The sequence below is a fragment of the Ptiloglossa arizonensis genome, chromosome 2 (assembly GCF_051014685.1).
Source record: "Ptiloglossa arizonensis isolate GNS036 chromosome 2, iyPtiAriz1_principal, whole genome shotgun sequence".
Taxonomy (NCBI): Eukaryota; Metazoa; Arthropoda; class Insecta; order Hymenoptera; family Colletidae; genus Ptiloglossa; species Ptiloglossa arizonensis.
In genome coordinates, this window is record NC_135049.1 from 19,231,315 (window position 1) to 19,258,454 (window position 27,140).

At 36.3% G+C, this 27,140-nt stretch overlaps 4 protein-coding genes and 1 long non-coding RNA gene across 25 annotated transcripts in view; 2 read left to right on the plus strand and 3 right to left on the minus strand.

Moving 5' to 3' along the window:
• LOC143143825 (uncharacterized) overlaps nt 1-406 on the minus strand; it is a 134,402-nt gene extending 133,996 nt beyond the window's left edge. For 5 of the 9 annotated variants that reach the window (XM_076305548.1, XM_076305555.1, XM_076305553.1 and 2 more), the window contains exon 1: nt 1-405. The gene's annotated coding sequence lies outside the window, so the exon portion shown is untranslated. The other 4 variants (XM_076305547.1, XM_076305549.1, XM_076305551.1 and 1 more) reach the window with 1 other exon arrangement.
• LOC143143831 (uncharacterized) lies at nt 395-6,558 on the plus strand. 7 transcript variants are annotated; one of them, XR_012991263.1, is made up of 7 exons: nt 395-3,938; nt 4,018-4,101; nt 4,265-4,384; nt 4,448-4,630; nt 4,701-4,873; nt 4,974-6,087; nt 6,412-6,558. It is a non-coding gene; the product is annotated as an uncharacterized LOC143143831 (long non-coding RNA). The 7 variants fall into 7 exon arrangements; XR_012991262.1 differs by having other exon boundaries at nt 395-2,478; nt 3,767-3,938; nt 4,018-4,384; XR_012991261.1 differs by having other exon boundaries at nt 4,018-4,388.
• On the minus strand, nt 6,439-11,585 carry LOC143143829 (uncharacterized). 2 transcript variants are annotated; one of them, XM_076305563.1, is made up of 6 exons: nt 11,481-11,585; nt 11,225-11,367; nt 10,476-10,583; nt 8,888-9,152; nt 8,164-8,463; nt 6,439-6,864 (listed from the first exon to the last, which is right to left on the minus strand). In XM_076305563.1, the coding sequence occupies exons 3-6, from the start codon at nt 10,476-10,478 to the stop codon at nt 6,773-6,775; spliced, it is 660 nt and encodes a 219-aa protein (XP_076161678.1). In that variant the 5' UTR covers nt 10,479-10,583; nt 11,225-11,367; nt 11,481-11,585; the 3' UTR covers nt 6,439-6,772. The 2 variants fall into 2 exon arrangements, with proteins under 2 accessions (XP_076161678.1, XP_076161677.1); XM_076305562.1 differs by having other exon boundaries at nt 8,831-9,152.
• Nucleotides 11,573-18,008, plus strand: Kyat (Kynurenine aminotransferase). 5 transcript variants are annotated; one of them, XM_076305559.1, is made up of 9 exons: nt 11,573-11,750; nt 11,911-12,113; nt 15,819-15,958; nt 16,048-16,198; nt 16,308-16,544; nt 16,636-16,879; nt 16,949-17,115; nt 17,196-17,546; nt 17,625-18,008. In XM_076305559.1, the coding sequence occupies exons 3-9, from the start codon at nt 15,819-15,821 to the stop codon at nt 17,679-17,681; spliced, it is 1,347 nt and encodes a 448-aa protein (XP_076161674.1). In that variant the 5' UTR covers nt 11,573-11,750; nt 11,911-12,113; the 3' UTR covers nt 17,682-18,008. The 5 variants fall into 5 exon arrangements, 4 of the variants coding, with proteins under 4 accessions (XP_076161674.1, XP_076161671.1, XP_076161673.1 ...); XR_012991259.1 differs by lacking the exons at nt 11,573-11,750; nt 11,911-12,113 and adding an exon at nt 15,362-15,489 and having other exon boundaries at nt 17,625-17,778; nt 17,875-18,008; XM_076305556.1 differs by lacking the exons at nt 11,573-11,750; nt 11,911-12,113 and adding an exon at nt 15,362-15,489.
• LOC143143828 (CIMIP2 protein CG18335-like) lies at nt 12,570-25,662 on the minus strand. 2 transcript variants are annotated; one of them, XM_076305560.1, is made up of 14 exons: nt 25,127-25,661; nt 24,883-25,043; nt 23,989-24,064; nt 23,667-23,878; nt 22,464-23,370; nt 19,647-19,902; nt 19,325-19,463; nt 19,133-19,229; nt 18,886-19,061; nt 18,627-18,789; nt 13,487-13,671; nt 13,335-13,425; nt 13,068-13,239; nt 12,570-13,000 (listed from the first exon to the last, which is right to left on the minus strand). In XM_076305560.1, exons 6-14 carry the CDS (start codon nt 19,697-19,699, stop codon nt 12,901-12,903), a joined length of 1,176 nt encoding a protein of 391 aa, XP_076161675.1. In that variant the 5' UTR covers nt 19,700-19,902; nt 22,464-23,370; nt 23,667-23,878; nt 23,989-24,064; nt 24,883-25,043; nt 25,127-25,661; the 3' UTR covers nt 12,570-12,900. The 2 variants fall into 2 exon arrangements, with proteins under 2 accessions (XP_076161675.1, XP_076161676.1); XM_076305561.1 differs by lacking the exons at nt 12,570-13,000; nt 13,068-13,239; nt 13,335-13,425; nt 13,487-13,671 and adding exons at nt 17,506-17,959; nt 18,038-18,275 and having other exon boundaries at nt 25,127-25,662.
• Nucleotides 25,663-27,140: the final 1,478 nt, after the last annotated feature.

Genomic DNA, 27,140 nt, shown 5'->3' on the forward strand with positions numbered 1-27,140 from the left:
CTGTCAGCGCGCATTCCACGGTCCCACAGCGTGCTCTCGCCTTGTCGTTTATTACCACTAGACTTTTGCCTTCCTAATGGCAAGGACTGGCATAGTCGCACTCACAAACACACGCGCACACACCGCTGCGAACTCCGGGACGGTATTTAAACGCACACACTAGTCGCTCGCCGAAAAAAACGTATCACTTGCCACGGTAGCCGGTGAATCGCGTGCTGCTCGCGGCGCGAACATGGCGCACAACTCTCACGCGTTCACCATCGAGAAGCACAAGCCCGAGAACAACAGGGACCCTCTACGATGGAAGAGGGACTCGGTGGAACGATGCGAACAATGGAACGTGACTTAAGGACACCGGAGAGCGCGAGAGCCAGCTTTACACCGCGGGGTAAATACTAGAACAAAACTCGCCGCTTTCGCCCGCGATGCGCGGCCGTGCTGGCCAATCCCCACCCGCGCAACGCCGCCACGTGGTACACAGCTTAACCAATCACAAACTGGTTACACGGGGCCCCCCGGACGTGTTCGTGAAGCCGGCTTGCTACCGATCAGTTTCTTCTCTTCTCCTCTTGTACCGATTTAACATTCGGGACGTCACAAAGAAACACGAGAGCCAGCTGTCCTTTTGCCGATATTCTTAAATCGCTTTTTCCCTTCTCTTACACGACGCGACGCCACGTTCGCCTCGCGCGTAAGAAAATCCGTACGTATGATTCGGACGGAAAGATTGCGGTAGGATCAAATGGAAGATCGACTAAAATATCTTTGCGCCAGGGGATAAACACCAAAGAAACTCGCTAGATTCGCCCGTAGCGTTGCAGATAACTTACCAATCCCTACCCACACTGTGTCGGTACGTAACGCAAGATTCACTGACGACGATACCGGATACCATACATTCATAACATTTTCTCGTGATCGGTCAATTCTCTCACGCCTGACCCTCTCCCGTGTAGTTGTTTATCTTACGTGGATACAATGCACGCGCAAATGGATTACACTTCCGCTGACGTCTCGTCGCTTTCCTTTGAGTAAATGCCGTTCGCTTGTCAGAACGTTTCGTTGTTATCGCCGAGTTGTCTTTTGTAGTTGCTTGCGTTCGTGTGTAACGACATACACACCGTAATTGCATTGCTTACATAGATTCGTATACGCGGCTCAACGGGCGTGCGAGCAATTGGAAACATAACCGTGAGTGCTGCCTCGATGCTCGACCAATACAATCAACTTAATTGATACGATGATTTGTTCTATGGGTATAGTCAGACGTCTCAAAGGGGGGAATTACTCATACACGTTTTACAATTACATTACTCAGCAGAATAACGTAGCAACAAAATAGGCATAATGTTGCCTTAATTACAAAAAAATTGACGACGGAAAGAGATCACTTACGATGCTGTTCTGTTTTATCTCGTGTCATTTTAAATTACTTAGGATTAGAAAACCGATTTAACGTATCGTTCGATTATACCTACAATTAAATACTCGATACCATCTATAGACGATGACACGCGAATAACTGTATTGTTAACTGCAAAACATACCTCACCTCGAACATTGTCTTCGAATTGTCGGATATTTGTTGAATGTCAAGTGTCGAGCCACACGAAACCTCCGAAATATTGAACTCAATTTGTCACTCGTATTCTTGTTTATATACGTACAAATCAACATCTCCACACGCAACCTGTTTAAACAATAAACGTGTAAACGAAATTCGATTAATCGGTCGAGCGATGAAAAAAATGCGTAAGAAGCGATAAAATGTATACAGTTCCCTTCGACCGTTACAAAGTTTTTTTACGCGATCGACATAACGAGCAATTATCTCGTCAATCCGGATTATCAGCTTCTCAATAAAATACTATTGTACGTGCACGCGTATCGCGTGTAAAACAACAAAAGAACGTTACGTTGTATTATACGTTGCAAAACGTTGCGTAATTCAATTATCGAGATAAACGTTTCGATCGAGTGGAACAACTGCATAACGATACTCTCGTTCGAACGAACAATCTGTCGTGTTTTACGCTGTTTACGGAGACGTGCAACCCTGATGCTCGTTTCATCGAATTTCTAACGGATAATCTGCCACGAAACTATAGATCGATCGCGGTACGTGGACCCAGTCACCGAAACAAACGACAGGAGGCTCTGAATTCGACTCGAGAGATCGCAGAATCCAACCGTGACTCTGTGTGCGACGAGTGTGTAACGGGCCACTGGCCGGTGGAATTAGTTTCTTTTTTTGAGGCAGGTCACTGACACCGAACGGCGATGGATTGACGCGGCGGGGTCAAGTTCTACGTACGCTGTCGACAGAGCTTCGCGTTTAAAGGTATCGCCGAGCATTCCTTGCGGGATATCGCGTTACTTACGGCACCACGATCAATCGTCCGAACTCAGTCCTTTGGCTATGCAACGGACGATGCGAGTCGTAAATCGTTGCGAAAGGCGCGAACGGCATTGCTTGTGGTAAGCGGTAACTATATATGCTCACTTATTGTTAGACAGAAGGCAAAAGTGTTTCGAACACACGAACGTATGTATACAAACGTATTTGGTAGTTTCTCCTGGTAGACGAGAGTTAAATGTGTCACAAGATACGGAACGATATATAGTATAACCTATCTCGACGATTTTCGCGCGTTTTTCGACCCTCGAAAGTCGACACATGTCATATGTGTAAGGTGGTACGCGTGACTGCGAATTGTTACGAATTATTGCACAAGATGTCTCCATCTTATAACTTTGTTCGATTCGGGTTTCCAGAAAGAACTAAAATATTCAATTCTATCGTAGATCGACCTGGAGATTGTACATAATTTTGACAAAAAGATTCTCACGATTTGTACTAGTTCCACGGTGTATTATATTATCGAATAGCTTTTTAGTGTTTGTTGCTTGGGTTGCGATAACGTGTAATATATATTTTATGCATACGTGACTTTTTCTTTCTCGAAGAATGTTTTCACCTTGAATCGAAATGTTGGGTTAAAATATTCAATTTACCGATACTCTCAGAGTCGAAAGATATTTGTGATATATTTAATTGTTTTAACTCGTCGATATATTTATTTTGTACCAAATATTAGTTCACAACCGATTGATTCCAGCTATTGCGCAATGTTGACACACAATAAGTATTTCCATTCGATTCTAATTTGCATGACGCGGTGACACGGAGAACTTGTTGATATATATCTCAAGAATACTACGTTGATCCGTGAATGTGAATCGATCGAAATTATTTTTTCTCGATGTCTTTAATTTTATAATTTACGAGTAGCAGAGTTACGTTACGTGCCTCTCGGGCACTCTCATTCATTGAATTACCATTGCATCGTATCGCACTTGTTGGTTACCAGTTCTCTTTCTAAATGAAGAACCATCATTATATTTGATGCAAGTACAAGTAGAGCTTGTAGACATTATTCAATCGTTATCTATGCTTACAGTCACACGAATTATTTTCTTCGCATAACTAGATAATTCAGTGAGTTTGAAATTTAATTAATCACTCAACAATTTTAATTCCAACGTTTCGGTCACAATTCATGGCCAGTCGTCAATATTTTGTATCAACATTTGTACGTCTAACATTTCTAGAATCTGTATACACGAACTTCTCTATTAATTTCCAATTGCACAAATGAGTTAGTTAAATTAGTAGATAAGTTATCAGAATCGTTTATCTATGTTTTTCATTCTGAACGTTTATCGTTCTTAATAATTATAAACTGTGTATGAATCGGGTTCCAAGGCGAGTTCGTGGAATGTCGTGTACGAAACTTAATACATACTCTTCGAAGAACAACGAGGAAACAAATTTATTAAGGATGCATAGTTATCGCGTAAAATATCGCACGTAATGAACTTCTGCATTTGAAGAACCGTTTGTCGTTGATACCACGTCTAATCTGTGATAATTACCGGTAAGCATAAAAATATTATATATGAAAATAAATTACGCATACACGGCGCGGTAATTTTCGAAGTAACTGTTTCCCGCAGCTTCTTTTAGAGTCAGAGCGGAAAATATATAAATGAATTCCTAACATAAGAACGCAAATAACGGTGTTCGCTACCAAGATGGAGGTTAGTAATTAATTATCAAGGCACCTTGAGGAACGCTCATTTCATTTTCTTTTCTTAATGTTGCGCGATATCTTCGATATCTGTAGCACGTGATTTTGCATCTTGAGGAATGAGAGGCAGTGATGCATCTCTTCCTCTATTTTAAATGTACATATATGTACAGCAATGACGTAATGGCAGTTAGTCATCATGGTCCATCCACACGAGAGGAGTAAAATCTTGGTGGCCTTTATATTAAACCGGCGATGATGTTTTACGATTTTAATAAAACATGTTTATAATCGTAGGTAGATTTTTTGCGATCGTTTTTTATGAATTGATTCATAGTTACTTTTCATCGTTTCAGGGCGTCAGAGATGCTTAGTTCGGATAATTTTTCAATAAATTCGAATCAAATCTTCTCCGACTGTGCGAAGCCAAATTTAGCTACAGTCATAACATGATAACTGTTGTTGACCATATTCGTGCATGCGTACACGAGAAGCATTTCAAACGCAGCGTTTTATCGACAAAACAGTAGAGATGATCGGTAAATAAACGCTCTGTTTTATCGACTGGCTACTCTCCTCCATACCCCCAACTATGTTTCAAAATTCCAGATTGCCCTCTGCTGCTGTTCCTGAAAAATAAAAAATATCTTTCGGAGATACTCTTTGGTAAAAACAACGGAAATATTCAAGATCACAGGAATTACTTTAAATTGACCTCATTTGCCCTTTGTGTTCCTCTTCGACTAGGTCTACTTTCTTTTGAACCCAAAATTAACTTCAAGGTGAGTTGAAATAAAAATTAAAAATACATATTTAATAAAAACAAATCTTATGATTCCCATACGAAAAGAATTAACATTGCATCCGTTTTCATCCTCTTAGGTAACAAGTCATCAGAATGATACAATATTTTGTTACGATCTTCTTATTCTTATCTGCTGATGCGACGAAAGTTGAGTGGCAGACACTTTGGCTCGTAACACGTCACATACCTCTTCAGCTGTGACTGGTTTTTCGATAACAGCATTGCGAAACACACGGATCTACCGTTGTTGATATTCTCTCCGCGTGGTTTCTTTGTCCGTTATTTTCTTTTTTCACCGAATTATCAAACACAAACAACATCAATCGAAAATAACGTTATGCAAAAATTTCCGTGAACCATTTAACTCTTTCACCGAACATGTAAATACGTCCCGATCGTTATGTTAATCTTTCTCGCGTATATTTCAACGCGAGACAAGCACATCCTTCTGTTTATCTCTTCCTGAAATCTGATTTCAGTTTTACGGCCCGTTCTAGATTCCTTCTGCCGTTGCATGTGTGGGTTTCCCACTGCGTACGTTCGCGGAAGGGGTTTCTAATTGAATCTGCCGACGGATCTTGAAGCTTTCGACAACTAAATTTTCAGAATCAACATAAATGAATAAAACTCAATCCTGAATAACAATCAGTAAATTAACATAAGATCCCAATCTAAACGAACCATTAACCCGTTAAATAGAATGATAAATGTAGTAACACTGATTTTCATAGATATTGGTCTTTTCAGGCAATTGTGTCGATTATGTTTGTAAACAAGGCATGAACTTCGAGAATGAAGCGTTCGCATCTTTCTTTTTACTATTGCTTGAATAGTATTTTTTATTAATTTTAAATTAAATTTTTGTAGTTTTTATTGTATCGATGAAGATGTGTCTAATATATAAAGATTGAAAAATTGAGTTATTAAAATAATGCTTACGAAGGTCAATATGTACCTAAATTAATTTTATGATCACTGAATATGAATTAATTATCTTTCCATGAAGCAATGTAAAAGAGCTTTTTCGTTCAAATAATACGTCTTTTGAATTCTTCAATGAAATTTGTTCTATGCCTTGAATTGCTATGAATCATATACTACTTAAAAATTGCAATCGTTCGACGATCTACGAGAGACACAAAAAATTAAAACAGTACCTATTGTAAGACACTTAAGAACTCGGTTTCTCAGGTAATTTAAATCACCGGTGAAAGTATAGTTATCGGAAGTGTGCAATTTTAAATACCTAAGAACATTGTAGAGACGCTGTAATTCTCTTCATTGTTCTGTCTCGCGAAAGAAACGCAATCAGACTACCGAATTTCGTAAAATATAGTAAAATTTTAAATTAATATAAATCGCACAATGACGATGTTTACCAATATTTTTTTTATATACTCTATTAAATGTTACACAAATGCAAAATTTTTACGAAAAATTTAACACATTGTACCGGTTAGATAATATTCACTAAATGTATTACTAAATAACAATAATTTAATTTATTTTTTTCAGACGTCCAGACAGATAATACACCGATACTTTGAAGCAGCATAAAATTAATTACGTAATTAATTATAGTTTAAGAATAAATGAATTTGATAATGAGATGTATGAATTAGATGAATAATTTTTTGAAAGTAAATTACAATTGAATTTCTATATTATTTGTTAAGAATCTACGTTAGAGAAATGGTATTTAGTATAAACACGATAATGTTTTAAAATGGTATGTCTATCGCCTCGTGGAATTTAAATTTGTGATAGTTATTAACCTAATTTAGTTTTCATTACAGTAAAAATGTTCCACCAGAATTATTATGTCCCTCTCAATGCCAGGTGTACAGTTATCTCCGATCTTCGTTGCGTTTGTCCGTTAAACACCGGGGAATCGGAGCAAAATGTTCAGTGTTACCACTTTCATGACGAACGCTATTCGCACTTCGAACAATGAACTTCCTCCGGAATCTAAAAACACAGAATGGCCAATAACATCGTTAAAAGAATGGAACAGAAGAGTGAAACAACGAGTTTTGGGGTCGTGTGTCTCCAGTCAAATATTTCGACGATTTACCAACAATTCGTATTTATAGATAAATTTATAAATAGAAAATGTTCACATAGATACGACACGGATCGTATATTTATCCAGATCGTAATAGATACTTCGTGGAGTTGTACGTAGTCGTTTAATACAAAATGAATCACTTCCTGTGCACTGATCAAGTATCTGGATATTCGCAGCATATAGACAGTACGGTGTGGACTGTAAATCAAGTTCTTCGAGTTCATCGTTCTCCGCTTTATTTTTTCGAATAATGTTCGAATACACGAATATTCGTATAATAATATTCAAATATTCAAACAACAGTACAAGAATACTCGTATACTCAAATAATAACGTTCAAATTTTTAAGTATACGAATACTTATATACTTGATTAATAACATTCGGATATACTTGATCAATAATATTCGAATACTTGTATACTTGATTCACAACATTTGGATATTTATATACTTGATTAATAATATTCAGATACTTATATACTTGATTCATAATATTCGAATATTTATATACTTGATTCATAATATTCGAATACTCGTATACTTGATTCATAATATTCGAATACTTACATACTTGATTCATAATATTCGAATACTGATATACTTGATCAATGATATTCGAATACATATATACTTGATCAATAATATTCGAATACATATACACTTGATCAATAATATTCGAATTCTTAAATACTCACACACTCGAATAATAATATCCAAATATTCGAATAATAATATCAGAATACTCGTGTATTCAAATTAAAGTATTTCAAGTTTACTCGTAATACTTGAATACCTATAAAAAAATTCCAATTATCCGAATAGTCCCACCATAACCATAGACCAGCCATAACCAGCGTTAAGTCGATAAAACAGTAGTCAAACGTTCGAAACTGAATCGCAAGCGAACGAAAGAACGTGGTGACTTTAAACGTTCCTCAACTCCTGTCGATATTTTCTCACCATACTCTACATACAGTAACCGTTGCGTTGTATCGTCGTCAGAGTCCTTTATAACGGATTTGATCCTACTAGTCTTTTCCATGGCGGGTTCATCGACCTCCAGCTTACCCTCGAAGGCAATCGTCTTAACCGAACAGTACCTTTCGAGCCCTGGTGCTCCAACGACCCTCCGCGGAGGTCGTCCGAGGTCGATCTGGAAAATCCGGGAAAAGGAATTCGCGACTAACTGTCTACTAACCGTAATCGTAATAATGCAACGGTTCAACCGTCGATTCCGTTTCTTCTTCGTCCTTCTCGTTTTCGCCACTCTTATCGACGAAAGCTCTCTCCTCGGTCTCCCCGTTCTCGTCGTCCTCGTCCTCGTCGTCGTAATCGTTATCGTCGTCCAATCGGTGACGAATCGAACGATAAACTCTGCTGTTCTTGAACTTCATTTTCGACGGTCTATTTTCGCGTAACTCGTACTCCTCGTCGCGGTCGTCAGCCTTCAGGAGGCGACGTCGCGGCGGTCGCGCGGATTCCCCGTAGCGGAACGTCTCTAAAGAAAAAAAACACGCGAGCGGGCAGCTCGTTGAGAATCGTTCGAGAACAAAGTTGTCTAAATTGGACCGCGTTGACGAGTACTCGAAATCGGTACAATAACGTCATCTAATTAAATTTAGAGGGCCACCGTGATCGTTCTTTCTTTCATTGTTCGTCGTAGTATTTTTCAATTCGTTTATTCGTGAATATCACGATCGAACGAAACGTGGAAAACGGTCCAATGTAGACCATTTTACCGCAAAGTGTATCGTTTCAACGTTTTCACGAACGGTTCGTGAGAATTTCCCTGCATCGAATCGAAAAGAAAAAATGGCGCGCGTACGAGATTCCAGAGTCGTAAATATTATCCAACGGGTGAGTACCTTCAAACCTTTCACGATCGTCGTTCTCGTAAACTTCGTTCGAGTCTCTGTTGTTACCTGGATCGAGCTCTCCTTCGAAAGTGAATGTTTCAACGTTGCTTGGGTTACACCCTTCGGTAGAAATGCAAGGTTCCGTGAACCTGGCCGCTCTCATAATTCCATCGACGGTGTTTACCTCGCAGTAACATTTACCGAAGCCGTCCGGGCAACTGGAAAAGTTCACACCTTTCGTCACCGACAGGGAATTCGAGGGAACCACCCCAGAGAAGTTCTGGCTCACCAAAATGATCCTGGACCGATACAGTCTGCGGCTGGTCTTCCCCTGTGAAATGTAACGATAGGTGGTAATACAGGGTGATCGGAGGGAAAGGTCTCGTGGTACTTGGAGAGTGTACAGTGCTCGATGAACCGTGTCAAATGTGTGAGAATCGACTCGAGTCGAAAGATTGACCTCGTTAAAGTTCGAAACGACTTTAGACTTCGATAACGAGAGTGTTCGGGGAATCTTCGCTGGTGACGATAATGGTACAATGTTACGAACGAGATAAATTAATATTATAAGTGTATACTACGATTTCTGAACTTCTCGACACTAGAACTAACGATGGTGAACGTGTTTCTGTGTGTACCGGACCGCGTGCGTGACTTTGTAATTCGAAGGGGAAGGGGTAAATTAATTTAGGAGTATAATCAGTTCTCTGTTTAGATAATTGTTACCGGGTACTAAGGGCAAAAGCACAAGTCAATAATTGAGTAATTTTAGAAAGAAGTTCGGATCGAATTCACCTCTTTGTTGGTTCTAGTGTTGAGACAATGTACACTGAGTACTGTGTAGAGGAAAAGATGAATTACTTCGTAAGAACCTAATATTTGTAGGTACAATATATTTAAGATTAACTTTTCGACTATCGATCACTTTTTACACGGTTCAAGGATTACTTGTACACTCTGTAAATCTGGAATCCTTTATCTTATTGCGACATATAATAAAGTGTCTGAAATAAGTGACTGTCGCTCATCGATGAAAGATATTCGGTGAAAGTATCATTGTATACAATTAAATACGTACACTTTCCAATATTTGGTACATTTTTTATATTTGTCACTAATTGTTTCGAGCAGTGTATACAGGATGTTCCAGAAATATAGATACGAACTTAAACGAACTCACAAGAAGAACAAAAGAGTTCGAATATAGATAATTCTGCAATTTAATCGTTTTTAAAATATTCCATTTTTTTAATCGTTAGATTACAAACAGACTCTTTGGAGCAGCTGATATCACGAGAGTTCAGCGTGATAACTACCGAGTGACCTTTTCACATTTACCTTCAGAACTGACTTACTTTGAAAACTCTAAATACTTTTAGTTGGTACAAATTAAATATCAAAAAACGATTAATTCAATTCGTACGACGAACGTCCATAGTCATCCAATGTATATTGGAACAAGACGACGCTCACGCAAAGTGTCTGTTTAGCGTTCATATCTTTTCGAAACCTTTTCGTTTCATTTTGTGAAATTCGTTAATCAGTTCAAGTGGTATCTACAGTTCTCGAACACTCGGTATATTCGTATCTTTCAACGAAGGAGAGTCTTCATTTTTATTTACGTTACTTGATCTTGGCACGAAGCAATGGATACCATGAATCCTCTGCCGCAAGTATTGTTACATTTCGGGAACGACCATCGCGACCATAAAGAACCAATTTCTGGCGGGATCGAGGTCCAAGGTCCAATTTCCTCGCAGAACTGTAAGTTTCGACAAATTTTGAGATTTTATCAAATCTATTGATCTTCAATCGATGGGATCGAAACGATCTGCGTTATTTGTTTACAAAACGTATCTCGTCGTTTATAAAAGACACATTTTATCGTTTACTAGCAATTTTTCACACGAGTTTTACATTATACAGTCTATCTCACAATGCGTTCTTAGTTTCGTATACTGTTGAAAATAATTGCAGGATCGTCCGTGATATTTTAAAAACGAACGTCACACAAACTGTACAAATTTAATTATTTCTTTAGAACATTATTATACTTAAATATGACATGTATTTATACGAACTTCTTTCATTGTTTTTGGGTGTCAATGAACTCTTAAAACGAGTTCCATAAATCACGGATGATTTACGTATAATTAAGAGCCGCGTGTGAAAGACCACGCGTGGGTCCAAAGGGACCCGTAACTTGATCTCACTCGCACAAATATTTCGAACTAAAGTTCCGTGACTCGATCGTACTACATTTCATTTTTAAGACAAGCTATATCAACGTTACGATTAAGCAATGGAAAAATCTCTCTGGGTCTGAAAGGACCCAAGCATGATTCACCGAGGTTTAAACGAAATTGCTGAAACACTACGGTTGTATTTGACGCGTGAAATTACCGGTTGCCTTTGGTGACAATTCGAAGCACATTGCGGCTTGTGTATTCCTTTTATAGTAGTCGCCGAGCACTGTGCAATACCGCAAACGCCGCGTGGTGAACACAGGGACTCGGGTAAAGGATTTAAAAAACACGTTGGAAATCCTGAAAACGACTGTATTTAAAATTTCACGTATCTCCAATACCGTATCCAAACAGTGTTCATGTTTATGTATGGACCGGTGTCTCTAATTATTATTCGTGAAATATTTTACAACCTTCCGTTTTGTATAACCGATGGCCAGCGAGCAAAATGGAACAGTTACAACTTGGAGCGTTTTCACCGAGCAACGTTACGTCGCATAATCGTCTGTGTACCCTTGCACTCGTATTTGAATATGGAGTAGCTTCGACGAAAGTGCAATCAACTTCCCTCTGACTTGTCAATTCGGCCGGGCACAAGTCCCAAGAGTGAAGCGTCAGGCAAGGGCATATCCCGAGGAAGAATTCACCCACGTTTGAATTGTCCAGAAGCTCCGATTCCGAAGGTATGCTACGCAATTCGACGAACAACTGCGAAAAACACGCGCAAAAATTTTAAACCGGGGATAAAATTCATTTTCTCGTTCCACAAACTGTACACGAGGTATCGTACGACGAAAATTATCCGACGAGAATAAGAAATGTGCGATAATTTCTTGCTTACAGCGCAAAATCCTTCACCAATTTCTACGAAAGCGCATTGCTGTAAATGCAATTGTCGCACCCAACGTGTTATATCGTAATTTGGTAGCTCGTCTAGATCTTTGGACACGAACAAAAATGGATCCCAATTGGTGCCATTCACGTTAAATTCGTCCACAACGCAACGAGCTATTCCACGTGAGAAAATTAAGACTATTGATACAAACGTAAGTATAAACATAGCCTAAGTGTTGACATCATCGATTGATAATGGTACAAATTACGGTGTTAAACAACGAGACAGTAACTTGAAGTTGCTCGGTTTTTGGTATTCTATTATTTGTGTTACGCACTGCACGTATGTGTGACACATTGTTTTCCAGAAATATTTTTGCGATACGAATCTTTCTGAATATCGCAATGTTTTTCTCGGTTTTTAATGTTAATGAACGTGAAATTTAGATAAATTAAGACGCGTAATATCTGCATTTATTTGATACGGAATGCACTCTTAGGTGCGGCGATGCATATATAACAGAACATGTCTATACCATTTTAAGAAATGTGTTTTTAAATTGTAGCCTAGTACTCAAAATAAATCTTTGAAACAGCTGTTTGGAATGAAGCCAACATTACTACACGTGCCCCTAATCGCACAAATATTCCTGCAATGAACAACGTGTCACAATAAGTCACGCGTTGTATTCAAATGCATGACACATCATGTGCTGTCTTTATTTTTATGTTAAAGAAATATAAAACCTAAACATCAGACGTTGTATACACGTTACTGCAAGTGTCTCTAATCACGAAATTACTCTTACAATGTAGAATATGTCACAGTAAGTCATGTGTTGTATTCAGGTACACGACACATCATGTGCAGTCTTTATTTTTATGTTAAAGAAATATAAAACCTAGACATCAAACTTATATACACATACATTTACCCGCAATATATCTTATGAAATATATTACTTATGTATTTAACTTTGCTTTATTTAACACTAAACATCACGCAGGATTTTTTTCAAGATATGCTTTTGTTACAATGTCTGGTCGAAGCTGTGCAAGTGTTACAAAGTCTCTACTTTTACAACCTACAACAGGACATCTGAAAACAAAAAATATAATTAAATTTGCTTATTAAAGACGAAATCAAATTTTTATAATACTTTTACCTGGTCTTTTTGTTTATTTTCAACATTTGTGTAATACTTTCTCGATCATAGGTATGTCCACATACAGTATTTTTTATAGGATCCACAATTCTTGTCTTAGAAATTGGATCGATTACATTTATGCCACCTCCTTTTAATTGCAATTCTGTATCCGTATCATTGTCTTCGTCTCCTTTAACAAAAGGCAGAAAATATATATATATATAATATAATTTTATAACAAAAGCAAATACTTTCTCTTGTTTACTAATATAACTGTCAACTTACCCAATAATAACTCTACATGTTTATCAAATTCTAACAACTTTTCATCACTTGATACATCCGTTTTGATTTCAGATATATTAGTCTTGTATTCCTAAAATTTAAAAAGCATGTATCATTTCTGTCACATTATTGCGCCAGTACAATGTAATTACTTGTATAATAGCTTCAACATCAGTCTGCGCATCGTCATTGTCATCATTATTGTCATCGTCATCATTGTACAAACTTAAGAATCGATCTTTTATGCTTTCAACTGACTTCCATTGTTTATCTTGTATACTGTTATTTTGTATAATATTCCTGAGTTTTTTCAATTTATCCCTTCTTTCATTCCCCTCTGGAAAAGTGACAATAAAATTAATCCGTTTAAATTAAAAAAATGTTACAAATTATAACACAAATAACCTTTAGAAAGAATTTTAAGAAATTGAAGATTCATTACATATCAATTTTTACATGTACTGAATTCTTTAATTAATTTACTTTGTATTATTAGAATTTATAATTTCCTACTATCTACCGTTAAACATCTAATGAAATTATCATGAATGACAGTAATAAACAATGATGTGAGGAAACTTAACCTTACAAATGTTTACCATGGTAAGAAATAATATTAGCTGCACTTTTTGTGTAAGAATCATACAACTCTTCGATCACTTGTTGAGATTGTGTCATTTCTAATGTTAAGTCCTACAATAATGCGTTTTAAAAGCCCTTATATAAAATACACAATTCGATGCAATTGTTCGCTTAACATGAAGATGAGTGAGAATAAACAGAATCACATGATTGCGATTGGGTTGTATTAACAGAAGATTATTTGCTGAATAAATACTTATACAAATTATTGTGTATATAATAATGTACCATTATTAACATTTGCCACAATTTTATAATCGTATACCTTATATCAATTTCTCAATCATTTATCATGTTTTAACTCATTATGTATCAAATCTCTATATCTGACCAGACTGGCGGTGTCAATTATTGAAAACGATATATTAGTTTATAGTATATTATATTTATGATAGAAGAATTGTCCGCGAGATGTAGCTTCTTTCTGTATTTGAATGCCCTTTCACTTCAAATGAACCTTTTGAATTACCTTGAACTTTCCTTAAAGGAAATCATTGACAAAGAGGACTTCAGTTGTATACTAGCATACATTTTGGATTGTGAAAGTTCAATGATAGTGTTAAACATAACAATTAATAATTCGCAATAGTAAACAGCCGATTATAAAATTAAAATTGATCACGTTATAAATGAAATCTATCAGTTTATTTTGTCTACTTTTGGTAAGTCTTTTTTATAATGTACTTGACAACATTAATTTCTAAATAATATATACATTTCAAGTCTTATTTAAAATATCATGCACATTTAACACTTTTAAGTTGCTAAGTTTTAGTATCAGGAACAATAATGTTGTGAATAAGTTTTGGGTTTGAGTTTTTTATAGTACTATTTCGATAACAGATGTGATAGTTCATAATACGACTAGTCCAATATTAAATCGATCACATTTTGTATTTAAAGTTATCATCTTATTGGTTTTCAATTTATCCAAAAAATTTGAGAAGTCGAAATTTTCGATTTTTACCCTTTCTTTAAAAAAAAAATAGACAATAATTGAATTATTTTATCTTAATCTTCTCGTAGTCACGTGATTTTGTTTGGATCTTACACCATTGTTTCTGTATATTAACTGAAGTAATGACTATGTTTGAAATTTCTAGTTCCAGATAGATAATATAATGTTTTAACATAATATATTCTATTTCTACCATACTGTTCTTTATATTTACCTAGAATTTTTGAAATAGAAGCAATAAATCGAGCGATTGTTAAAAAAATTGATAAAGTAGATCGCGTCCATAGTGTAATGAAATCAATTTTAGTATACGTACAAAATAGTTTAAATAATTTAAAAAAACTGTATTTAGTAGGAAGTACACTACCAATGGTACATATTAAAATTACTAAGTAATGCTAGGAATTTGTTTTTCCAACAACTTGTTGCGTAAGTTGTGATAAGCAAACGACCAGACGATCTCACTATTAGAATTCTTATTCAATTACATTAGAATTAGTTCAAATCAGTCAATTTGGTAAAATAAGGTATTATACATTAAATGCATTACGTTTGGTAAGGACTTCCTATAATTATGTTAAATTGGTATTTGTGATTGTATCTATCATTTTGTGAGTAAAATAACATTTTAATCTTAAAAAAAATAGATTTTAAAAATATACTTAATAACATAATTAATCACATGTTTTATTTAACTGCGTATATTCATAAATGATCAGTAATGGTAATGCGATACTGTTACAAGCAAATATATGTAAAATACTTATTTGTCTTCTTCCCAAAGACATTTATGAACTGTTTTTTTTATCTATTTTTATCTATAATTGGGTTTTTATTTAAATTATATTTAAAAGTACAGGACTTATCTGTAAATATGTGTTTAGATGTTTAGTAAAACTCGTGTGCTTGGAACAATTTTTAAAGCACCAGTGTCATTATTTACACAAAAAAATATAAGTTCCTCTGCTGTGATGTTCAAATTTGAGCTACCAGATCATTTGAAAAATAATGATGAATCAGTATGGTAAATAAAATCATATTCATTTCGTCTAAAATTTAAATATATGGGAAATTTGTAATATATATGCTTTTAACTAAAATAATTTATTTTAGGGTCGAATATATGCAACTTGCTTTAAAATATAAACCATTGAACTTGGGACAAGGATTTCCAGATTTTCATGCTCCTGAGAATGTAATAAAGGCTTTAGTTGCTGCAACTAGTAGTGATAATCCTCTTTTAAACCAATATACTAGAGGATTTGTAAGTGTATTTATATAGCTTAAAGTAAACATAATTATTTTTTTTATAATGTTATAAATATATATTTATTTGTCTATTATAGTGTTTTTATGAAAATTTATTATTATAGGGTCATCCACGTTTAGTAAATATTATTGCTAAATTATATTCTAAGCTTTTGAATCGTAATTTAGATCCAAATAATGAAGTTCTTGTTACTGTTGGTGCATTTGAAGCATTATATACTACATTACAAGGTCATACCAATCCTGGCGACGAATGGATAATTATTGAACCCTTTTTTGACTGTTATGTACCTATGATTAAAACTGTTCGAGGAGTTCCTAGATTTATTGCTTTAAAACCAGTAAGTTTTAAATGATGCAGTTACATTTTTAGTGCTATAAATACAAATTTTTTCATGGTAGCTGTATTATAATTGCAATTTTCTTTTTAAGAAAAATACAAAAGGACCTCTGAGCTCAGCAGATTGGGTATTTGATAAACAAGAACTAGAAAGTCTGTTCAATGAGAAAACTAAAGGAATAATTATTAATACTCCACATAACCCTGTAGGAAAAGTTTTTACTCTAGATGAATTACAGTTTATTGCTAATTTAGCTAAAAAATGGAATACTCTTGTTGTATCTGATGAAGTTTACGAATGGATCATTTACGAACCATACAAACATATTAGGATTGGTAAGAATTTTTAACAATATTAAGCTTTCTTGTAAAGAATATTTTAATTAAGTACCAAATATATTTTAGCAACATTACCCGATATGTATGAACGTACAATTACTATTGGATCTGCTGGCAAAACATTCAGTGTCACTGGTTGGAAAATAGGCTGGGCGTATGGTCCAGCAAATTTACTGCGCAATTTACAAGTTGTTCATCAAAATTCTATATATACATGCTCAACACCAATTCAAGTAACTATCGAAAATGTTGAATATTGAATGTGCAATGTATTTATTAGTATTTGTTAACACAATAGTTTTCAATATTATAGGAAGCGGTAGCTATTGCGTTTGAACAAGAGTTAGAAAGATTTGGTCAACCAGATTGCTACTTTGTAAGCTTAGCTAAGGAATTAAGACCGAAACGAGATTATATGGCCAAATTTCTTACTGATGTAGGAATGTCTCCAACAATCCCAGAAGGAGGATATTTTATGGTAGCTAATTGGACCGCTTTAAAGGATAAAGTTAAGTTAGAGGAAGAAACGGATCAGTATCAAGATTATCGGTTTACAAAATGGATGACGAAAAATGTTGGAGTTCAAGGAATTCCACCATCCGCATTTTATACTCCTGAACACAAACATCTAGGCGAAGATAACGTACGATACTGCTTTATAAAGGTAAAAATAAATTCAGTACAATAGTGTTATTAATATTAAAATTTTCTTTCGTCGACAAACAATATTTTTTTCTTGCAGAAAGATGAAAATTTGAAGAAAGTGGCTGAAATTTTAGCGAAATGGAAATCTAAATAGTTAATATTTTTTAATAGTTTTAAAACGGCAATTATTTCTTTACTTACACATTGTGTTTTGCGTGTACTTTTTAACAGTTTAGTTATGATCCAACAGAGTATGTACTTTTATCACCTGTATTATTTATTTTATATACACAAAAATATTAGAATGTCAGTAATACAATGGACAAAACTGTTGGTTTCAATTATAGGATATACAATGCATTTTATACAACAAAGTCACCACGAAGCCACCTTTTTGCGTCTTTAGTATTGGCTCCGAAGGTTTTACCAAATCTGTATAGAACAAATGGGGAAATAAAGTAATTTACAATTTTTCAAATCATATGTGATGACCTAGAAATAATGAGTAACCTGAATGTTTCTCCAGGAACATGTCCAAGATAATTTGGTAACATTCCAACGTGCTTGTGATAGATCATAGTCGGTTGAATCATAAGGGGTGGATCAGGCCGCGAAATTGATGCAGGTGCCCATTCTGTGCTTTGTCGTTTCCGATAGTTGGTCGTAAAGTCACAAAGGGCGCTGTTAGTGGCGGGAATGTTCGATGCTCCAAAATGCGAGTATCCATACGGTATATGACCCGCATATCCTTAACGAATGGTCCACGGATATCGTTATTTAACATTTTACGAGAACTAACTAATATTTACATTTCGTCTGATCGATACCAACTTCTGGCATTCTCTCGAACGAAAGAATATCGCATTTTTTGTTCACTGTCCGTAAGATCCATCTGTACCACGATCTTCCATCAAAAATCGTTCGCAAATAATCTTACATACTAATAATATCATACAGGTGTTCACTTCGTTCTTTCCAGTAAAATTGTGAAATACGCGAAAGGTTAAATACTCTAAAAAAAAAAAAACAGTTGAATCTTACGGATGTAATTATTCGAAGACAAATTCAAGATCGTAAAAACCAAACAACAAAGACTCACCGTTAATGAAATATTTCTTTGGATCTGCATTGTTCATGAAGTACGGGGACGGCGAGTGATCTCTGGGTGTTTCGTGCTGTTCGTCTACAAATAAATTCTTCATCACACTTACGCAATCCGGTCGGACAGTGAGCATAGGCAACTTGAATTGACTTTTAATGAGCTGTATTGAAAATTTTCAGATGAGAGTAATTATTAGCAACGGTTCTTCCTCTTTTTAACGTAATTTGAATATCGTATCAATGTACGAGTTTCTTACCAAACGATCTTTTAAATTTCGCGGTTCACCGAGACCACCTTGTACGGTTATTATTCTTTTAAGTTCATTAAGAGCAGCTTTATCTCTCTGTTGTTGTCGTTCGAACTCGGCAAGTCCTTCAGTGGCCAATACACTGTATCGTTGCCCGTTTCTTGCATTTAGCTTTGGCGTGAAACCTAAAACGTTACATTTTTCCTAATATTGTTCATTTTTTTTTGTTGAATTTTTAAAAAATTTTCTCGTATACCCTCGTATCCTGGTACCATAGGATGAACGAACGTAGACTCGGTGCTTTTGTATCGAGCATTTACTGTGTCTATCTCGTTTTTCGGCGGCCTTTGTACCTAACATTTGATAAATCAAGGATCTTTTAGCAAGCAGGAATTGAACAGCGGTTCGTAACAACGACACGAGTGTTACAAAATTATTTTATGGCTACTTCGTAATCGTCGGTGACCCGATTGGACAGAATAAGCGTCTCCGCATGATTCACGGTGGGATCAAGAAGCAATTTATGCGTAACACTTCCGTACGTTTCGCCACATCTGTAGCGATATTGTGGAACATATCCTGCGTACCTAAAACAAACGATTTTTCTTATAAAAGACGTATGCAATGAAGATAGATAAATTTAGTAACGTAACGAGTTTGTAATGCCTCGTTTTTGAATATTTTAATCATTTTGTTAAAACAAAATGTAAAATTCGAAACGAAGGTATGTTACATTTTTTTCGTTTTAAATAATATGTTCAACCATTTACCCTGGAATAAGGTGGGGTTCTGCTGAGGTTAATAATTCCACACCAGCAGACATGTTGATGTATTTTTCTTAAAAATCTGGAAATTTAACCGAATCGTTTATCCGGATTGACTAGAATTTAGTACCTTTACACGAGACTATTGCATTTTTTTCAACATTAATTTATCGACGTGTTGTCAAAGAGTCTCCTGTTACATTACTGCGAATGTAACGCGTGAAACTTGTTTCGGAGCTCTTTTTCACCATTCTCTCGAGATCTGTCAAAACAAACGATAATTTCTATTAGTTTGAAACTAGTATTCATTTAAAAATTTTTCAGTTATATTAAAATACGAGTAACAAGCCCCGCACTCAAGGGGCCTCATGTATTGTTAGTTAGTTACTTCTACATTTGATAAAAAATAAACATAAAATGAATAACACACGAGACATACAATATTGTTTAATACAATCACTTTCCAATGTTAAAATTCATTATCACGAATTGGCTTGTTGTCATCAAAATTTTTATTTCGTATTGGAACGATTAAAAAATTCCAGCCTGTTAAATTTACACCAAAAAAATATTTCAAAAATTTGTACACTCTTGTAATCGTGTCACGATTTGCCAATACCGTTTTGAAATAGAGCTACGATAATCGACAATTAAGGACTAATGACATTTTTATTATAGCTCACAGTTTGGAAGAGTAACCTGACAAAAGTCAATTTTAAAAATTTAACATACGTTATCATTTTATTGTCAATTTAGATAGTCGTACGATAGTTAAGACAACGTACGAATATTTATCTTTTTATTTATCCATTCATGGAACATTGTATTTCATCGAAAGTAAACAATCTTTTACGATATAAGTTTCTCTCTTAACTATTCTTTGAAACAACGTTCACAGTAATCAACCATTTTTGCACGTTGTAAAAAATGATATCAATTTTTATCTTAAAGTACGTTATGTCGTAGATTCGAGCTTTAAACAGTCTTATTGTGTCAATATCGTATGAATTTTGACAAAGTTGTGACAAGTTATGACAATTTGAGGATTGACTACATTTCGACAAAGTTATGACAATTTGTGGATTGACTACATTTCGACAAAGTTGTGACAATTTGAGGGACTACATTTCGACAAAGTTATGACAATTTAAAGGACTACATTTCGACAAAGTTATGACAATTTGAGGATTGACTACATTTCGACAAAGTTATGACAATTTGAGGATTGACTACATTTCGACAAAGTTGTGACAATTTGAGGGACTACATTTCGACAAAGTTATGACAATTTGAGGATTGACTACATTTCGTCAAAGTTATGACAATTTAAAGACCACATTTTGACAAAGTTACGCAACTTTTGAGCATCGACTACATTGTGAAATAATTTTGACCAAAAGTTTTCGCTCCAAATACTCCACTGTGCACGTCCTGAACTTGGGATTCTCTACGATAACGAGAAGGGGTTCGAAGGGAGGACGCGGAGAGGGGGTGGTGGGGAGGATCTCGGGTACTTTTACTTTTAATTGCTCTTGCACTTGCAGACAGCATTAGTTGCAACCGAGCGAGGCTTTATTTCACCGCGTGTTTCAGTCGATAACGAATTAAGGAGCTGCTAATTGACCGCCAGGAGGGCCATCGCGGTCAAGAGGAGTGGAGTGAATTTATGCGAGTCTAGGGAGGGAGGGCACGTCGCGTACAGAGAAACAAGCGAGGTGTGCGATTAACGTTTCGCTTTCCAGTTTTCACAGGGCTACCGCGGCGAAAAGAACTTACCAATGTCACGCACAAGACGCGCTACTGTTTACGAGCGAGTTCACGTCGCGAGCGTGCGTTACCATTTCGGTTGCATTCCTACGATCGAGAAAATGTCACTACGAATCGAGACTACTATTTCGTACGCGCCTAACAAGCGTTTATGATAGCGTGTACGCATTCGTAATCAACGTAAACGCGCGCAAAAAGGTCGAGATTCGATGATATATGGATCGTTGAATAGCCGTAACGTATACACCGTGTCCGAGTTGGAAGAAATTGCGCGGGAAAAATGTTGCGTTGTTTTTCCAACGAACGGCGATATTGTACGCGATAAGATATCAGAGAGCAACATCGAAGCAACGGGATCGAACTTCAGTTTTCATCGTGACGCAATTTTTAACTCATCTAAGAGGAAATGAACTCCGTATTCTACGTGGATATTGATATCAAGTCTGTGCACATGACTAAGAATGAGGGGGTAAGTCGAGGAACAGTTCTAACGAATAATAATACAATAGTTAGTAGTGACTACCTAATGATAAAATATCATGAACAATGATTCCCTCTTTTCTTTTACAAAATTTTGTCTTACGTTGAATTCTTCGTAACTTGAAATGAATTCGTGTTTCTGTTCCACAAACAATTTAGAAATCATCTAATTTAATGTAACACGATCGTCGGAATTTTATTTCGAAAAATGGAATGTTCAAGCTAATAACCGTACAGTCGATGCGACGAAAAATGAAAGAAAAAATTGTAACCGTGATTAATTCAAATAGAAGCAAAATGACAATTAACGTTTCACCGGTTTTGTTTTGTCAATGAATTTTTTTTTGCTGGTTATTCGATACTGTCGCGCTAGATACGAATTTGCGTATTAAACGTGTATTCTACCCGTGTCCGTGAAATTGTTAACTCGTCTGTACGCGTTGCTTTCATTCAGACTAAAATGTTTGTAAAGGAAACACGCTACTATAGAAATTCTACTCGCACCGCGTTGCGAGCCAATGTCATAATAACACAACGCCTTGGAAAAAGTGAAACTTATAAGCGGTAACACTTAACGGTGCTACGTTTATGACTCCTCTGGGTTCCTCGACGGTGAAATGGAACAGTTCAGAAACCGTAAAATTACCCGCACCGTGTGCAATTTAAATGACGCTTTACGTTGTATTTTCCACGGTGAATGTAAACTGAAATACAGGATAGTTCGCTCCAATTCTTCCTTCAGTCGTATCGACTACTGGTACAGATCGATCGTGGAGGATCTTTGTGACTTCGAAGTCACCAAATATTACACTTTTTAATTTTTCATCTGTGTGGACCTATAAAAAAAAAATGTGAATAAACATTCAAATAATTGAGAAAATTAATATAAAATATAAAATAAAACGTTCAATACTACGTCGACGTTGAGTTTGTATCGTTAGAGGTTAAGGACCTTATGAAATGCAAAATTGATTACAGTGCTTCCTTAGCGTTTCGATTATTGTTCCACTTATTCAACGAAGCCTTTCTCGAAGCATATTTACGTTCCGGTGTTTGTCCACGATACGTTATCCAATATAAGGATACAAAATGGAGCGATTTTGAAGCTGAAAATTACGGTGACCAATCGAACGATAATTAAGAGTTCATTTAGGGGATGGTGTCCAGGTGTATGCGCGAGGTAAATCAAACGCGTTGCATCCGGCTCGTGTTCGCCGCTCTGTACAAGCGCCGTGCGGTAAAGGAATAATAATTTTCTTCTCTTCCCCCGATGTTTTGTTTTGTGTCCCTGCGGCTGGCGCGACCAGACCGGAAGCTTTATTATCGCGCGGTTCGTTGTAAGCCGTGGGTGGATGCATAGCTTAACTGTAGGCACAGATATGCACGGTACAAATTCTGTCTCCAAGACTTATTTGACCAATCGCGAATGAAAGTCAACCTAGTACGTCTGTACTCTTCCCAAGTGACGCGTCACTATTTTTCTCTGAAATTCGATAAAAACATTGATCGAAAATGGATTTGTCACGGATCGTGTAGATCGACGATTTCAATTGATCACATACATCTGAATTTTATTCTGTTCGAATAACAGAAATGGATCGAATTCAATTCGAATAAAAAGTAACGTGTACAATCAACGCGTAAGATATCATTCGATTGGACAGTTACAATTCAAATTTGAATTTAACGAGTAACGAATAAAACGTTTGATCTTTTATTCGTTGTTCGAAATTTTATGCCTGGATGACAATTTTGTTCATATCTGCGTAGTATACTTACGTACAACGTATATACTACTACTGAACAACTTATCCATCACCTTCACTTATTAGCACATGTTAATTGGTCGCTTCTTATTCACTTGGCTACAATGACGACATCGAACCTCGGTAAATTAATTTACGAAACAATCGTTGCGCTGCTTTCTTTATTCTGTTTCAAAAGGCACATGTTTTCACTTTCTTGTCCCACATTCTATTGTTTAATTACATCTGTGTGCATACATTCATACATTGAATTATTTATCGATGAAAGGATCAATAAGCATTCTTAAATTTTGTAGGAAAGCGTCTAGTAGAAATAACCTCGATGAATTACTTACAATTAGACAGTAAGAGGCCCTTACTGAGAGACTTAAAGTAGCTTGCTACAAGTCGTTGACGTCATAGTGGCGTCATCTGTACGTTAAGGGTTGAACGGTATCAATAGATATTTTTCTATATCTTAACCTCGGTAAGATATGGTTAGATTGGTTGATTAACGATGATATTATTTAATAAGTAAAAGTATAACGTATGTGCGTACCGTATGTTCTCTGATATACGAGGAGTAATATAGTACAGTGTTAAGAGAAAAAGAACATACAAGAGTAACTGAGTTAAATGATCAATCGGGCAGAATTTTGCACGTTGCAACCAGGAGGTCGTTTTCAACAGTTCTTGGATTAATGCATGTAAATGTAAAGTATTCTATAATAAATAAATGAATCGCGAGTACTTGTACTTTATGACCGTATTCATAAATACAGAATGAGTAAAAATATCGTGATTAATATTATGAGTAATTTAGTCGAAATATAATCAGTGCATTCGGTGAATCTTTAAGGTTAATTTTCACGAAAACGAAATCTCGTATACGAAAATATTTTCGAATTATTTTCCAACAAATATCACGAATATTTACTTTAAAAATTAAACTTGCCAAATTTGTATATAATTTCTGTTTGTACGGTAACTTGAAAATGAATGGGAGCAATTACGCAAACGATAAAGGAAATGGAAGAAACGATAAAACAATGGTCGGGTTACGAGAAGTTCTGCTAACTTAGCGCGTTTCTTCGAATATCAATGATTCTTAGAAAGCTTATTTAAAACAATGTTGTTATTATTACACTGTTCTTATTCTAGTGGTATCATGTGTATAAAAACTTATATTCGAATACGTTTGTGTGCAAAACAGTTAAAAGAAACAATTTATTTTACATAAAGGTTCTTACCTACTTTCAACTTACTTCCATCTAAAAGTGTAACTGCACTTTACAAATGTACCGGTATATCGGTAGATAAAACAGTCATGGAATGTCAGGTCATGCGTTGGCATTCAATCTTCGTCTCAATAGAGATATGTGTATACTATATTTCTCTATTCAAATCCGACCTAGGCGGAAATGATTTGAATATACAATAAATATAGAAATATTATTTAAATAAAGAATCGCACAAAAGATACTTCGTCCTTACTTATTCGTTATTCAAGAGTTCGTTGATTCAATTTTTCCAACTTTACTTTTGAACATAGTTTCCATTTTTATCTGTTTACTCTCGTTCGAAAGTTCTTGACAGAAAATATATTCGTCGGAAATTGCTGTTTCTAAACGGATTAATAGCAGCCCGGACGTTGCAATTGAACCAGGAATAAAATCGTCAGAAGTCCGGTGCATTACTTTTATCGTTTAGTTTTGTCAACAATCGTAAATCGTTTTGGATATCCGAAAGTTTCGCAACCTTATCGCATGGTGGCGCAAGAACGTTCTACTCTCTTCTTGTTTACAGCGTGTAACATTACAATCGGTACGTCGTTAGGTACAAAATAGTCATTGATGAACGAACCGGACGATTTATAGCTGCTCGTTTCTACGAGACGTTCAATTACTTCTCGCATCCTGTCGTCGTTGCGAATGTCTGTCGTTCAACGAACGCTTCCGTGCGAAACTTCGCGCCCTGCCGTAATTCTTTCCGGTAAACAGATTATTTCTCCCTCGCGAACACCAGGACCGACTGCCGTGGCAAGCCGGTGTGTATGCCGCCAATCATGCTCACCCATGTGATCATGCGCAGTGACGTTGATCGATCGTGGATCCCTCCCGTGGTTTTCGACGCCTCGTTCCACGCGTACGTCTTACTTTCCAACGATAAGCAAATAACGAAAATTGCGGGCGATTTATTACACGGCGAGTTATAGTTGCCGCGTTGCTTTATTTGTTCGCGCGTGTATCGTACCTTCAAAAATTTTGTTGGCACGGTTGAGATGCAGCCGAGACGACGATGAAACGAGACTAACATCCGAATACGAAGTCTGTGGACATCTTCGGTAGAAAAACAAAGTTTTAGCTGCTTTTCGATCGAGACGGTATTGACTTTTTTTTTTATTTATTTATCGATATTTCGATCCCACGGGAAGATCCTCTTTAAAAAATACAGAAAATAAAGATTCCGAGTGATGAACAATACTAGAATTAGAACAACGAAATATATAGAAACAAAGAAGGTTAATGTTGAACACTGTAGTCAAGGTGTAGGTTATGTGAACGAAGATTTTAAAAACGATGTGGTATAATACTTTTCATTTCTAATTTCTAAACATGTAACGACGATAAACAATCTTATTTCCTTGCTATTTCCTTGAGGTAACTGTTTCGGTACACGTGGTTTTCTTAACCTTATAATCCTAAAAACTTGACCACCAGTTGAAAACGTTGAATTAATTGTCCAATCCCAACTCGATAAACAGTTCTGGAGGGTCTAATCGAGGAATATTTTAATTAACAGATTTTTCTCGATAAGGAAGTTTATAAAGATCGATCGTTCCATTCAAGTGTTCTCTATGAGGGTATCCCAACAACAGTCCGGTACCTCAATGTTTTTGAACGTGTATCCTGAAAAGACGCGCGCATGTTTACTCGCGTCGGCAGGTAGATTATTTCCCCGTTGCATAAACAAACAGCGCATATAATCGGCTGCAATGGCTTCGGCAGGGTAAAGTATCGCTAAGTACCGATCGTCCTCATTAACGTCATCGAGCGAGGTGGACAGTGATCGATTGCGCGGTTGCCCGTGTGCTCTTCGGGAGTCGTGCATGCATAATCGCGTACGGAGCAACGGCGCATGCGCTTTCGATCAATCGATAAATTATGCAGCCGATTGCCGGTGTACGTAAATCATGCTCGCGCGCGCTCGTTGCTCTGCCCTTTGGTTTCGTCGTTGTTTCTTCTTCTTTATCTTTCTTTTCCCTTCTGCTATTATCGTCTCCGATGTTTCCGCCTTTTCGTCTTTGTGTCGTCCCAGGCTGAGACACATCCATGTGCGAGCCCGCGCGTCGGATGTATCCGCATGATCGGCGTGACTCGCATTGTATTCGCTGCGTTTCATTGTTCCGGTCGCACGAGCCGGGAATATCGACTGCCTAATGCCGATGACCACGAGCCGTGCTCGCGCATGTTAGAAAATTCACGCTGGATGGAAGAAAGAGAGGCGA